Below are 13,831 nucleotides of genomic sequence, written 5' to 3'. Positions count from 1 at the left end.
AGTTTATTGACATTGTTTATCACGTCTGGTGTTTATGGCCATGTAAATAAACATAGCATGTGTTATACATAAAGATTAATCAGTATTTTGGCAAATGATGTGGGCATGTTCGAATGTACTTTTACAACAATTGTTTAGAACATGTAAAACTGCGCCGCGTTATCACAACAACGAATTCAACAAATACAGTAACATCTATGATAACCAATTTAGTATTAAACCTTACTTTTCTTGCTGTTAATTCATTTTAATGAAATAAAAGTGTGATGAGGTTTAAGAGTCAGGAAGGAAGAAGACAGGGGTCGGCGTGACTGGGACTCGTACTTTATTAAAATAGAGCAAAACAAACAAAAGTCGCGCACAACGCGCATTCACTGTGGCAACCGCGACGGCTCAAAACAGTTCAAAAATGAGAGCTCGGATCCACCGGTTCTCTTTCTCTGCGTCCAATTTTCTCTCCAGTCTCTCTCTCGTTCCAGCGCGGCTTATAAGCGGTCTCTCCACGGCAATAATACTGCAATAAGACACAGGTGTTCGTCATTTGCACTTGACCTACTTGCTCGTCTCTTCTCTCTCCCATCACAGACCGCGCTGAACCCACGCCCCCCTCGCCACAAAAAGCATGTCATTAAACGCAACATTTATAAAAATAGAACTTAGCCTCATCCATGAACATGATTTTTCGATTCCCGTCTGACTGATTTACATCCACGGTGGAGTTTAAAACGACAGTTCCCATCATTCCACGCTCCTTCACATCGCCATCAAGCTACGCCGTTGTTATTGTTTGGAATGTAGCGCCCTCTAGCGGCAGAACATTATAATAATAATAATTCATTACATTTATATAGCGCTTTTCTCTGCACTCAAAGCGCTTTACATAGAAGGGGGAATCTCCTCAACCACCACCAATGTGCAGCATCCACTTGGATGATGCGACGGCAGCCATATTGCGCCAGAACGCCCACCACACACCATTATTGCTTATTGTACCTTTAATTTAACACTTTAACACTCTTGAGTCTGGAGTTTTTGCTGTGTGTGTTAACCAACAATCTCATTTATTAAAAATAGTATCAAAATGAAAAATCATTTGAATTCAATATTCACTGAATTCTTAAACATTTTGTAACTCTCTAAACTTGTTCATTATATAAATGGGTTTATGTTTTAGATCAAAATGTCCATATTTCAATGTCTATCCATCCATAGGAATAAAATGTGTGTTAAAATCACATTTTTGATTTACAAGCCTACAAATAAGTTTATTTTACCATTTTTTTCTGATTGTATTTTATAAAACCTCTCCAAACCCTTAAAAATCATATCCTAAAAATACATTCCATGATTTGCTGAGTCATAAATAGCCAATGTATTAAATTACAATACAGTTCTTGTTACTTTGCCAAGTACAGTACAAATGCCCATCAACACAATAAAAAGACTCAATGATATAATATGCACTCATAAACAACTTTTAATGTTATTTTTTTGTATACGACATAAAGGTTTACAAAAGTAAAATGATCAAATAAATGAGATAAAAATCTAAATCAAACAGGCAACAGGATAGCATTAGCTTTATGAGCTTTATTATACAAGACATGAAGATAGAGCTGTTTACTGTTGAACACATGAACTCTTTTTCCTCTTGTTTGGGAGGGAAAATGAAAACTGCATATGATAAACCAAAGGGCCTATATTATATCATCTCACATAAAACCCTATATTTGTTTCTGCAGTCTTTATCAAACCATTTGTATTGACCGTCCACCTTCTCTATGGCACCACAGTGGAGGGACATCTGATGTTCTGGTGGACTTCCTTCTTTCCAGTTGCTATAGTTTCCCACATGAAGCCCGTTGATCCAAATCCAGAATCCGAAAAGTCGACTCTGTCTGAGTCCCACCCAAACTGGCCCGGAGATATTCCTCCTTCTTAGCTCTCGCTCCGTTTCTATCTGATCGCTCTCAGAGTGAATGGTCAGGAGTCCAGTTGTATTCATGTGATTTGTCGCAGTAATCCAGAGCTTCTTCCCAGGACATGTTATTCTCACTGACACGAATGAAGCTCTCTGAGGAAAATAATTATAATAATACAAATGAAATAAAATTTTGATTTTATCTACATTTAAACAAATGCATTAAGTTGAACTTAATCGTTCAACTTAATGCATTTGTATAAATGTAGATAAAATCAATTGAATGCAAGCACTTACGATAAAAAATTGATTAATTTCAACGAATAATTTTTTTCAGTGTATGTACAGTACAGTATTTCCTTCATCTGATGCTGACCTGAGAAAACAAGAGATTAAAAATATTCTGCTTTTACATAAAATGCATTCTTGACTGAAGATAAACAGAGGTAGTAAAGTCCGTTCAGTCTTACCTGGTGAGAAGACGATTTCAGCTGATAATGTGCTGAAGAAAACCCATACTTTTATAGATAACTTTATAGTGGGCTGGAGCAGTAGTTAATCAGTAGCTTCACGTGGGTGTTAGACATCATATCAGTAATATTCAGTAATGTGTGTATGCATGTTCAGGGACATCACTATTAATCACTGATCAGTTTGTTCATTTGATTAAACTCAGTGTTTAGTGAAAATAAAATGGTGGTCAGAAAAGGAGCAAAATGGTATTTCAGTATAGTGGTGCAAAAAGTTGTTTGTGTCATTTACGCAATCGGATGGTCCTAATGTGATGTGGTTGTGGTGTGAATGGTACATTCTCAAAACTGCTATACTTAAAAAAAAAAAGAAAAAAAAAGTAAAAGACAATGATGTGTACAGTAAATAAACCCTGACCTCACCTGTGCATGTGTACTGTACACTCCATGGATTATGAGTATTGCAGCCACTGTTTCTTCCATTTACCAATAAATTCAAATGTGTGGTTTGAATTAATAATTTAAAAAAAGAAGACTGGAGTAATGATGCTGAATATATTACATTTTAAAGTATTCATATTCATTTTGATATATATATATAAAAATGTCTTAATGCTCCTGAAGCGTGCAGCAAATGCATTAATGTCGACAGAGCTGCGTTTATGTTCCTAATCAATGCCACGCACTGAAGAAGTCCAGAGTCCGCGTTGGTGACGGTCACTCAGAGTTTGGCACTGGATCAATCCCCTAATAATGAAGTGCTCACTAGTTCTGGTGACTTCTGTGGTTCATGTTCAATGCTGCCTATAGCTCAGAAAGGTCACCTAGCGAGTGTGGACACGGACCCTGAGGAATATCAACTCCCGGGAACATTTACAGTGTCCTTTTCCCAGAGGTTTGTCTGAAATGTCATACTGTGAAATTAACAATTAACACAAAGAAAAACTATCATGGAGGGCTGGAGCTCCACTCATTTGAAACACAATTAGAACTTTTCTCATGTGGTTTTGCAAGAAAAGGGCGTGTCATAATTTTAAATCGTGTCATTGATTTGTTCAAAATAAACCCCCGGGAAGATGATAATTCACTTCACACAGAGCAAAAAACAGTTTAACCAGATGGTCACAAGCAGAATATATATTTATTAGATTTTCACATGCAGAATAGTATATTCTGAATCTTTTCAGTCTGAATTATTATTATTTATTTATTTTTTATATCAGTTTACTGCACTATTTTGTGATTTCAGATTGTCTTGTGTTACACCTCAAATAAATAAAAAGTAACGACGCAGAACAAAAACTTTACTTTTTAGTCCAGCCTTTCTCTCTCTGTCTGTATTTGTTTCTGTCATACAATCATATAATACAATTTAGAATATTTGAAGCTACATTGCACTGCTTTTTGCACTTTTATTTATTATTTGACCACTTGAAGCAATATTGATACTGAATGAAATAAGTGTTTTAAATTTACATTACATTTATTTCATCACATTGTTTTTAGAAATTACACCCAATAACAGAGACAGAGAATAGAGCACTGAAGAACATACAGTAGTTAGCAGAGTAAGAGAGTTATAGCTCTCTATATTAATTCGCCTCACATAAGACAGTAAAATTAGATCTGCAGTCTTTATCAAACCACTTGTATTGACCGTCCACCTTCTCTATGGCACCGCAGTGCTCGGACATCTGATGTTCTGGTGGACTTCCCCCTTTCCAGTTGCTATAGTTTCCCACATGAAGCCCGTTGATCCAAATCCAGAATCCGAAAAGTCGACTCTGTCTGAGTCCCACCCAAACTGGCCTGGAGATTTTCCTTCTTCTTAGCTCTCGCTCCGTTTCTATCTGATCGTTCTCAGAGTGAATGGTCAGGAGTCCAGTTGTATTTGTGCGATTGTAACAGTAATCCAGAGCTTCTTCCCAGGACATTTTCTTCTCACTGACATGAATGAAGCTCTCTGACAAAAAGTATACAAAAAAAAGAGTTAAATACTTTCACTATGAATTACAAAAGCATGCGATGCTAGACCAGAACTTATTTGAATTTCAAAGCAAGTGTTGTGTTGTCTTACTATAGCATAGCGGATGGGTGTCACCAGCAGAACTTCTTTGCCAACTCCCAGTCAACATCATGAAAGCTTCAGAAGAATGTGAGCTGGTGTCAGTTTTAGGGAACCAGTTTCTGTAAGCAGATTGTCCTCCATCAGCCCATTCCACCGTGTCCTCCAGCAGGCCGATCCAGAAGGGATTGTTATACTGTTCTCTTGCCTTCATCACCTGATCATTTTCCGTCTCATCTCTGATACTGACTAAATCAGTGTGATTCTCTCTACAGTAAAGCTGAGCCTCAAACCAGTTTCTGTTTTCATGGATTAAACTGTACTTGTATGATTTTCGCCCAACATCTATAGGTACAAGAAAATTATATTGTTTTAATTAATTGTAAAATTAAATATTTATAATGTAATATTTTATTACCTTGTTCATAACACATAAAGTGTTTTGTCCCGTTGCATTGGAGAGATTCCCAGTTTCCATCAGCGTTTATAGCAGCACAGCACATTTCCCCACATCTTCCTTCAAGACTTCTGTTAAATGTGACATCATCACCATTCGACCATTTCATTCTGCGATTTCCTCCATAAGTACCAATCCAGCCACTAGTCACGTTTTGAGTGTTTTTCATCTTTTTAGATAGTTCCATATTGTCCTGTTGGTCATAAACTGTGACGAGGCCAGTGTAGTTTATTTTGCATTCTTCCTCAGCAGTTTCTCTGTAAGTTCTGTCCGGTCCTATGTGGAATGTTCTTAGTCGACTCTCAGCAGTTGGAGGAGGAAATGCTGAGGAGAAATATTCAGTTTTTAGAATTTACTGGAAAAACTGGGAGAACATGTGTGCAATACAGTATGTTATGTACATAATGAAATAATGAATAACTTTAAAACTTGATAAATCTTTAGATACAGTATGCAGTAAAAAAATAAATCCACCTATATCAACTTAAAGTTTTTTTAAAGTTTTTTAAAAGTTTTTTTAAATTAATTTTTACATTTTTAAGTATAATCAAATTGGCTGTATAAGTAATTTCAACTTAAATTATATAAAATGTACTTATAAAATCAAGTTGTATCTCTTATAACTTAAAAAGTTGAAATTATTTGAATAATTTTGATGAGTTAAAGTAATGTAAAAACATAAGTTGTCATGACTTATTGGTCATATACATTTTTTAAGTGTCGTCATACTGTGGAAATGCTATTTATCATTTATAAAACATTACCATATAGACATTAGAATACTGCCTTTGGATGACCAGTGCGATGCAGATAATAATAACAACAATATGCAATGAATAATTTATAATATTTGCAGAAGGACATTGTTTTGGTTGTGCTTTTGACTGTATGAATACGGTTATCTTACTGCTCATAAAACACGAGGCTTAAAGGGATAGTTTGCCAAAAAATGAAAATGATGTCATTAATTACTCACCCTCATGTCGTTCCAAACCCACAAGACTTCCGTTCATCTTTGGAACACAAACTTTTTGAGGAAATCTGAGTGATTTCTGTCCCTCTATTGACAAAATACCACTTTGACGCTTCAGAAAGTTCATAAAGCGATGGTAAAACTAATCCATATGAACTGAGTCCAAAATTTAGTCCAAATTTTCTGAAGAGACTCGATTGCTTTATATAATGAACAGATTTAATTTAGGCTTTTATTCACATAAAAACATTCACCAACTCATACATCAGTTGTGGTAATGATAAAATAATTTTAAAATCACCTTGATAAATCATTTTAGATATGCAGTAAAAATAAACCCACCTATATCAACTCAAAAAGTGTACAATGCACAGTTTAAGCGATCTCTATCTTAATTACACAGAGAATGTCATTCATATAAAAAAGCACTTTTACATTTTCTCATGCAAAACATGCATAAAAAGCATAAATTCAATCTGTTCATAATATAAAACGATCAAGTCTCTTATAAAAATAATTGGACTAAACCACTCAATTCATATGGATTAGTTTTACGATTTCTTTATGAACTTTCTCAAAGTGGTAGTTTGTCAAATAGAGAGACAGAAATCACTCAGATTTCATCAAAAGTTCTTCATTTGTGTTCAGAAGATGAATGAAAGTCTTGCAGGTTTGGAACGACATGAGGATGAGTAAATTATGATATCATTTTAATTTTGGGTGAATTAATGCTTTAAGGGGGGCAACTTCCCTCATCTTACCCTATACATGTGTTATGTGAAATATGAACTTTAATATATGAACATTATAGACATGCGCCTGTCCATGACCTTGATGATAAAATAATGTAACCTGTTAAGCGATCTCTTTCTTAATTACACAGAGAATGTCATTAACATGAACAAATACTGTTACATTTTCACATGCAAAACAGCTGGGGTTTTTTTTTTTCACCCCGTATTTTATTTTATTTTTATTTTGCAAATTTGCTCAGCAACATATTATCTAATCATAGTTTAATACTCACCCCAGAATATGAGCAGGGCAGACAGAAATACCAGACCAATGTTTGACATATTGGAAACCAGAATCTGATGTTTTATCAAATGGTCTGAATCTTGTTCATGTGATCTGATGAAAGAAAAATGAGAATTTGAGAAATCAAAATTGGCTCAATAATTACTTGTGTTCTTCAGATGTTGTGATCAGATTCTCTGATTATTTCACAGATATCTACAGTTAAGACTTTTGTATGTTACATTTTAAATAGATATGTTGCAAAAGATGGCTTAATTTCATTTTTTATTTTACAAACTAGGATATTCTTCTCAAATTAGAGTCAGTCTATTTTAAATATAAATCCAAGAGACAATATGATCAGGTGATTTTGGGAAACTGTTGATCTGAACTGCTGATAATGCTTTTTTTAATTAATTTTTTTATCACTGAAATCATTCATAAGTGATTGCTGTAAAATGCATTAATAATATAACACACTTTCTAAATGAAATTAAACATAGTTTCTGCTTGAAAGATGTAAAAACAGACTTGATTCACCAGCATAGAAATAAAGTAAGATTTGTTCTATTTATTTAAGATTTAATTAAGATCGTGTTGTATATAAAGCAATATTGATTTGTTATTGTTTCAATGTTGATTCGATGTAAAATAAGTGATTTTATTTGAATGTCCATCTTGATCTTTATAATTGAAATAACATTATTTTAAGGTGCAAACCTGATGAAAAAAATCAATGTTAAATATCGATCTTGATTCAATGTTGGTCTGTTATCAGACTTTTAAAAAAGCGCCTCATAGTCCAACACAACTCTCCATAATGGAGACCAGAGTGTCGACCATGTTAAAAGCAGAGCATAAATCTAATAGCAGCAAAACTTTCACTTAATTTTAAATTTGCTTACACTAAATTTCTCCCATAAATACTGTGAAACATGTAGTCTACAGTATCACAAACAGCTATTAATGACAAAACTGCAAAAACGTGTAGATTGATAGAAACACTAAAGCATTTAATTCTCATTTAAGTAAAGAGAGACTCACCTGATATGAGTTTCTTCACCCAACTAAACGGACTACACATAAATATGTGTGTCAGAAGATTATATGACCGTTATCTGTTCATCCAATGAGGAAAAAAACATATTTTGTCAACCCTTCCTGCTAAAATTCAAATTAACATTCAAATTTAGACAGAAAACACACCAAAGACATATGAAATGAATACAAAGGTCACATTTCTAAAACAATGGTACATTTGTACTTTAAAGGAGATTACAAAAATACTATTTACTTTCTTTTTTCTCTAACCTTAGACCTTTATATCATCTTAGACCTTCATATTTGCCATAATGCATATTTTCGAAGTTGTGCTCAAAAAGTGGGTTTGCAAAGACGACCACAGCTTCACATTCATCTTCAATGTTTAAAGCCCAAGTTTGACCAAAGTGACCAAAATCATCATCAAACTGCTCTTCATTACAATCTTCAGCATGTCTAATATTCATGACCGGTGTGAATAGATGATTCCATTGTTTCTACATTGTAAAATTCTGTCATACTTTGAATAAGTCCACAGAGTCTGTTAATGCGAATATGGAATGTATGAATAGTTCTATAGCACATTTCTTTATAATCAAATCAATCTCTCAAATTCTGAACAGGTTTTAAACCAGGTTTTCCAAACAAACTAGTACAGCATGAAGTTCTTTTTGTCAATGATCTGATTTTTAATATGAACCACTTGAAGGCCAATTCTGAAAATCATACAGGTTTAGAACATACATCATGTTTGGTACAGTTATACCAATTTTCTCTTTAATGTGCCTTTTGACAATGTTTTGAAAGCAGGAGCCTTGGATTAGAGAAATAATCAGTGTTTCATCTCACTACTTTACATGTTGTATCTGTATCCCATATGCAAATCCACCGCGGAGTAAAAGAGTCAACCCAAGTTAACCCTAATGTTAAACTAATACAAAAGTATTTTTATTACTATTATTATTTAACCATTTATTTGTTCAGCTAAGTTGATTCAGCGGGGTCAAAAAAGCAACAAATACACAACAAAGCAATTAATTTTCCTGATTTTTCAGCATCTCGATCAGGGAAGGGCAAACTCAGTCCTGGAGTTGCAGAGTTTAGCTCCAACCCTGATAAACTCTCCTGTCTGTAGATTTGTGATTCAGGTCAAATTATGATTATGTCAAAACATAACCAACACCACCTGATCAACTTTTCTCTTTGTTCATCTGGCTGTTATAACAAACAAAATCTAAAGTTAATGATGTAAGGGTCAAGAGGCCAACTAAAGCAAACACCGATCACCATAATGGTGACTTAAAATTACGGTTCCCCTTCGAGGGAACTCGCACTGCGTCGTCGTCGTGACGACACTTTGGGGAACGCCCTTAGCGTAGCGCGTCTGAAGCATGAATGAAATCCATCCGATCCTGATTGGTGCTGCGTCATGACGTAGTAGATGACGGCATAACCGGAAGATACAAAGGGACGCTGGCACAAACACACGTTAGCTTTTTGCTCTTCAGCAAGCGCTCTGTGTGAAACTGTCTGTCCTATTTGGTGCTGCATTGCAATATAGAATGTAGTGGCTCGGATCTCGCATTTGCAGAGGCAGCGCACAGATTACGGGTATACTTATCCAGTGTTTTTGGCGGCAAGCCTTCTGAGCCTAAGGTCAATCTGAGGACCGTCCTTCAGGCAAAGAAGGCCTTGCTGCGGCCGGACCGCTGAGAGCTGTCCCCCCCCCCCCCCCCCCCCGGGGCGGAGTGATCGAGGTCGCCTCCCCCCGGAGCTCTCGGGAAATCAGTGCTGTGTTCCCGCCGTCCAGTACGCTTCGGGCCACACTGATTTCCCGCGCACGCACGCCACTCCAGCCGCCTCTAGAAAGACCTGCGGCTGGGCAGCGAACGCGTCCGCACACCGAAAATTATTCTCGACTGCTCCCTGCCTGTCAGCCGCTTCAGGGGGTCGGGAACGAGGCTCGGTTGACACCCGAGGCCAGCCTCGAGAGGCTGGTTCCCTTAGTAGATTATCTCGGTGCATGGTCATGCCTTCCGAATATATCTGCGTGGGCCCTGCGTACTGTAGAGCTGGGTTACAGACTGCAGTTCAGCTCCCCTCCCCCGAAGCTCAACGGGGTGGTCTGGACTGTGGTCGGCCCAGAGAAGGTTCGGGTTATGGAACAGGAAGTTCAATCCCTGTTGGTCAAGGAGGCCATAGAATGTGTTCCTCTGCCAGACAGGGAGTCCAGGTTCTACAGCCAGTACTTCATAGTTCCCAAGAAGTCCAATAATAGATCTCAGGCATTTGAAATGTTCTCTGAGGAGATTCAGTTTCAAGATGCTCACAATTCCAGCCATCGTGAGTCAGATCCAGTTCGAGGACTGGTTCGTCACGATAGATCTGAAGGACGCATACTTCCATATTCCATCCTTCCATGTCACAGGAAGTTCCTGAGGTTCGCTTTCGGGGGCGAAGCGTACCAATATCGGGTTCTTCCCTTTGGCCTAGCTTTCTCCCCTCGCATCCCGCCGGGAGGGGATCAGTCTACTTTTAGTAGCACCCCGCTGGCCGACCCGGGTATGGTTCTCGGACATTGTAGCACTGCTGGACGGCCTCCCGTGGCAGGTCCCTTTGAGGAGGGATCTTCTGTCGCAGGTAGGGGGCACAATATTTCACCCCCAGCCAGAGCTGTGGAACCTCTGGGTCTGGCCCCTGAGGGGGTTCGGTACCTAGAGGCTGGCCTGTCAGCAGGTGTTGTCGAGATCCTACTCAGCTCCAGGGCTCCTTCCACCAGGAGACTGTACAGCCTGAAGTGGAATGTGTTTTCCACTTGGTGTAGAGAGCGTGAGGTGGACCCAGTTAACTGCCCAGTGGCTTCAGTGCTGGAGTTCCTCCAAGATCGTTTTTCCGCCGGTCTTACCCCGTCCACACTTAAGGTGTATGTGGCTGCCATTGGGGCTTTCCACTCGCCTGTAGGTGATGGGCCCTTGGGAAAGCACCATCTGGTTGTACGTTTTCTCCGTGGGGCTCGGAGGATGAGGCCTGCGGCTCACTCCAGAGTCCCAACTTGGGACCTGGCGGTGGTACTTGAAGGGTTCGAGCCACTGGAGTCGGCTGAGGCAAAGAACCTGACCTTCAAGGTGGCCTTTCTCCTTGCTATCACCTCTCTGAGGAGAGTGGGGGATAATGCCAACTTGCCTGGAGTTTGCCCCTGGCGGAGTTAAGGCAATCTTACATCCTAGACCGGGCTATGTGCCCAAGGTGCCGTCTAGTGTGGCACGGTCAGTGGTTCTTCAGGCCTTCCATCCGCCACCTCATGTGACGGCGGAAGAGGGGAGACTTCACCTGCTCTGCCCAGTCAGAGCCTTAAGGGTTTACTTGGAGAAGTCTTCTCAGTGGAGGAAGTCAGACCAGTTGTTGGTGTGCTTTGGTTCACCCAAGAAAGGGCTGCCTGCATCTAAACAGACAATCAGCAATTGGATTGTCCAGGCTATAGCCACGGCTTTTCAGGTGCGCAATTTGCCTTCACCTATGACCGTGAGGGCTCATTCCACCAGGGGCATGGCCTCCTCGGTGGCCCTCCTTTCTGGTGTCTCGCTTCAGGAGATTTGCGAGGCGGCTGGGTGGGCTACCCCGCACACCTTCATACGTTTCTACAGTCTGCAACTCCCTGTGACGCCTGGCACCAAAATGCTCGCGTCTTAGGTATGCTTGGTCTTCCAGCTTCATACTAGGGCGGGCGTGATTACGGTGTGGCATAGTGGGCATTACGTTCCCCAAAGTGTCGTCACGATAACGACGCAGTGCGAGTTCCCTCGAAGGGGAACGTCTCGGGTTACGACTGTAACCCTTGTTCCCCGAGAAGGGAACGAGACACTGCGTCTCGTCGCCACACCTATCACGGGCAGAGCGCTTGCTTCATCGCAAAGGAGCTAACGTGTGTTTGTGCCAGCGTCCCTTTGTATCTTCCGGTTATGCCGTCATCTACTACGTCATGACGCAGCATCAATCAGGATTGGATGGATTTCATTCATGCTTCAGACGCGCTACGCTAAGGGCGTTCCCCAAAGTGTCATCACGACGACGACGCAGTGGCTCGTTCCCTTCTCGGGGAACAAGGGTTACAGTCGTAAACCGAGACGTTTTCTCCTTCAGTGATTCTGCTTGTTAACATCAAGTGTCTTCAATGTTGGCAATAAAAAATAAAGAGTACTTAATTCATCATTGATGTCTGTCTGTTATTCAGATATTTTTGTTTTAAAAAGTTTTTGTGTAAATTTTACTCATTTTAAATGGTTAACTTTTAAGGAATTTATTTGATTAATTATTACTCAATTCTAATTTGTTACATTTAATTAATAATATTGCTTGTAATCTGTTGCCACAATTTTATTGAGTAGATATAGCGTATTCATTTTTACAGTGTAGACGTTGTGATCAGATTCTCTGATTATTTCACAGATATCTACAGTTAAGACTTTTGTATGTTACATTTTAAATAGATATGTTGCAAAAGATGGCTTAATTTCATTTTTTATTTTACAAACTAGGATATTCTTCTCAAATTAGAGTCAGTCTATTTTAAATATAAATCCAAGAGACAATATGATCAGGTGATTTTGGGAAACTGTTGATCTGAACTGCTGATAATGCTTTTTTTATCATTTTTTTTTTATCACTGAAATCATTCATAAGTGATTGCTGTAAAATGCATTAATAATATAACACACTTTCTAAATGAAATTAAACATAGTTTCTGCTTGAAAGATGTAAAAACAGACTTGATTCACCAGCATAGAAATAAAGTAAGATTTGTTCTATTTATTTAAGATTTAATTAAGATTGTGTTGTACATAAAGCAAGATTGATTTGTTATTGTTTCAATGTTGATTCGATGTAAAATAAGTGATTTTATTTTAATGTCCATCTTGATCTTTATAATTGAAATAACATTATTTCAAGGTGCAAACCTGATGAAAAAAATCAATGTTAAATATCGATCTTGATTCAATGTTGGTCTGTTATCAGCCTTTTAAAAAAGTGCCTCATAGTCCAACACAACTCTCCATAATGGAGACCAGAGTGTCGACCATGTTAAAAGCAGAGCATAAATCTAATAGCAGCAAAACTTTCACTTAATTTTAAATTTGCTTACACTAAATTTCTCCCATAAATACTGTGAAACATGTAGTCTACAGTATCACAAACAGCTATTAATGACAAAACTGCAAAAACGTGTAGATTGATAGAAACACTAAAGCATTTAATTCTCATTTAAGTAAAGAGAGACTCACCTGATATGAGTTTCTTCACCCAACTAAACGGACTACACATAAATATGTGTGTCAGAAGATTATATGACCGTTATCTGTTCATCCAATGAGGAAAAAAACATATTTTGTCAACCCTTCCTGCTAAAATTCAAATTAACATTCAAATTTAGACAGAAAACACACCAAAGACATATGAAATGAATACAAAGGTCACATTTCTAAAACAATGGTACATTTGCACTTTAAAGGAGATTACAAAAATACTATTTACTTTCTTTTTTCTCTAACCTTAGACCTTTATATCATCTTAGACCTTCCTATTTGCCATAATGCATATTTTCGAAGTTGTGCTCAAAAAGTGGGTTTGCAAAGACGACCACAGCTTCACATTCATCTTCAATGTTTAAAGCCCAAGTTTGACCAAAGTGACCAAAATCATCATCAAACTGCTCATCATTACAATCTTCAGCATGTCTAATATTCATGACCGGTGTGAAAAGATGAATCCATTGTTTCTACATTGTAAAATTCTGAGTCTTAAAGGTGCATTGCGCAAGTCTCTGAGTTTTTGCAGAACTATGCCCCCTCTGGCGGCAAGCGAAACTGCAGCCAGAAGTGTGCACGCTCAC

The 13,831-nt window shown here is 38.1% G+C and overlaps 1 protein-coding gene across 2 annotated transcripts; it reads right to left on the bottom strand.

Moving 5' to 3' along the window:
- Nucleotides 1-1,454: 1,454 nt before the first annotated feature.
- On the bottom strand, nucleotides 1,455-8,555 carry LOC309496713 (secretory phospholipase A2 receptor-like). 2 transcript variants are annotated; one of them, XM_082166834.1, is made up of 5 exons: nucleotides 7,948-8,555; nucleotides 6,914-7,017; nucleotides 4,875-5,237; nucleotides 4,469-4,801; nucleotides 3,772-4,354 (listed from the first exon to the last, which is right to left on the bottom strand). In XM_082166834.1, the coding sequence occupies exons 2-5, from the start codon at nucleotides 6,960-6,962 to the stop codon at nucleotides 3,984-3,986; spliced, it is 1,116 nt and encodes a 371-aa protein (XP_082022960.1). In that variant the 5' UTR covers nucleotides 6,963-7,017; nucleotides 7,948-8,555; the 3' UTR covers nucleotides 3,772-3,983. The 2 variants fall into 2 exon arrangements, with proteins under 2 accessions (XP_082022961.1, XP_082022960.1); XM_082166835.1 differs by lacking the exons at nucleotides 3,772-4,354; nucleotides 7,948-8,555 and adding an exon at nucleotides 1,455-2,074.
- Between the last annotated feature and the right edge of the window lie 5,276 nt (nucleotides 8,556-13,831).

Source organism: Leuciscus leuciscus (genome assembly GCF_965113295.1).
Source record: "Leuciscus leuciscus genome assembly, chromosome: 4".
Lineage (NCBI taxonomy): Eukaryota > Metazoa > Chordata > Actinopteri > Cypriniformes > Leuciscidae > Leuciscus > Leuciscus leuciscus.
Note: the sequence above shows the minus strand (reverse complement) of the source record. Positions and strands in the feature narration are given on the sequence as shown.

Coding starts and splice junctions, on each gene's coding strand:
- LOC309496713 (XM_082166834.1), bottom strand. CDS start 6,962: ATGTCAAACATTGGTCTGGTATTTCTGTCTGCCCTGCTCATATTCTGG. Junction 5,238..6,913: donor TGCCCTGCTCATATTCTGGG/GTGAGTATTAAA, acceptor ATTTCTCCTCAG/CATTTCCTCCTCCAACTGCT. Junction 4,802..4,874: donor CTTTATGTGTTATGAACAAG/GTAATAAAATAT, acceptor TTGTACCTATAG/ATGTTGGGCGAAAATCATAC.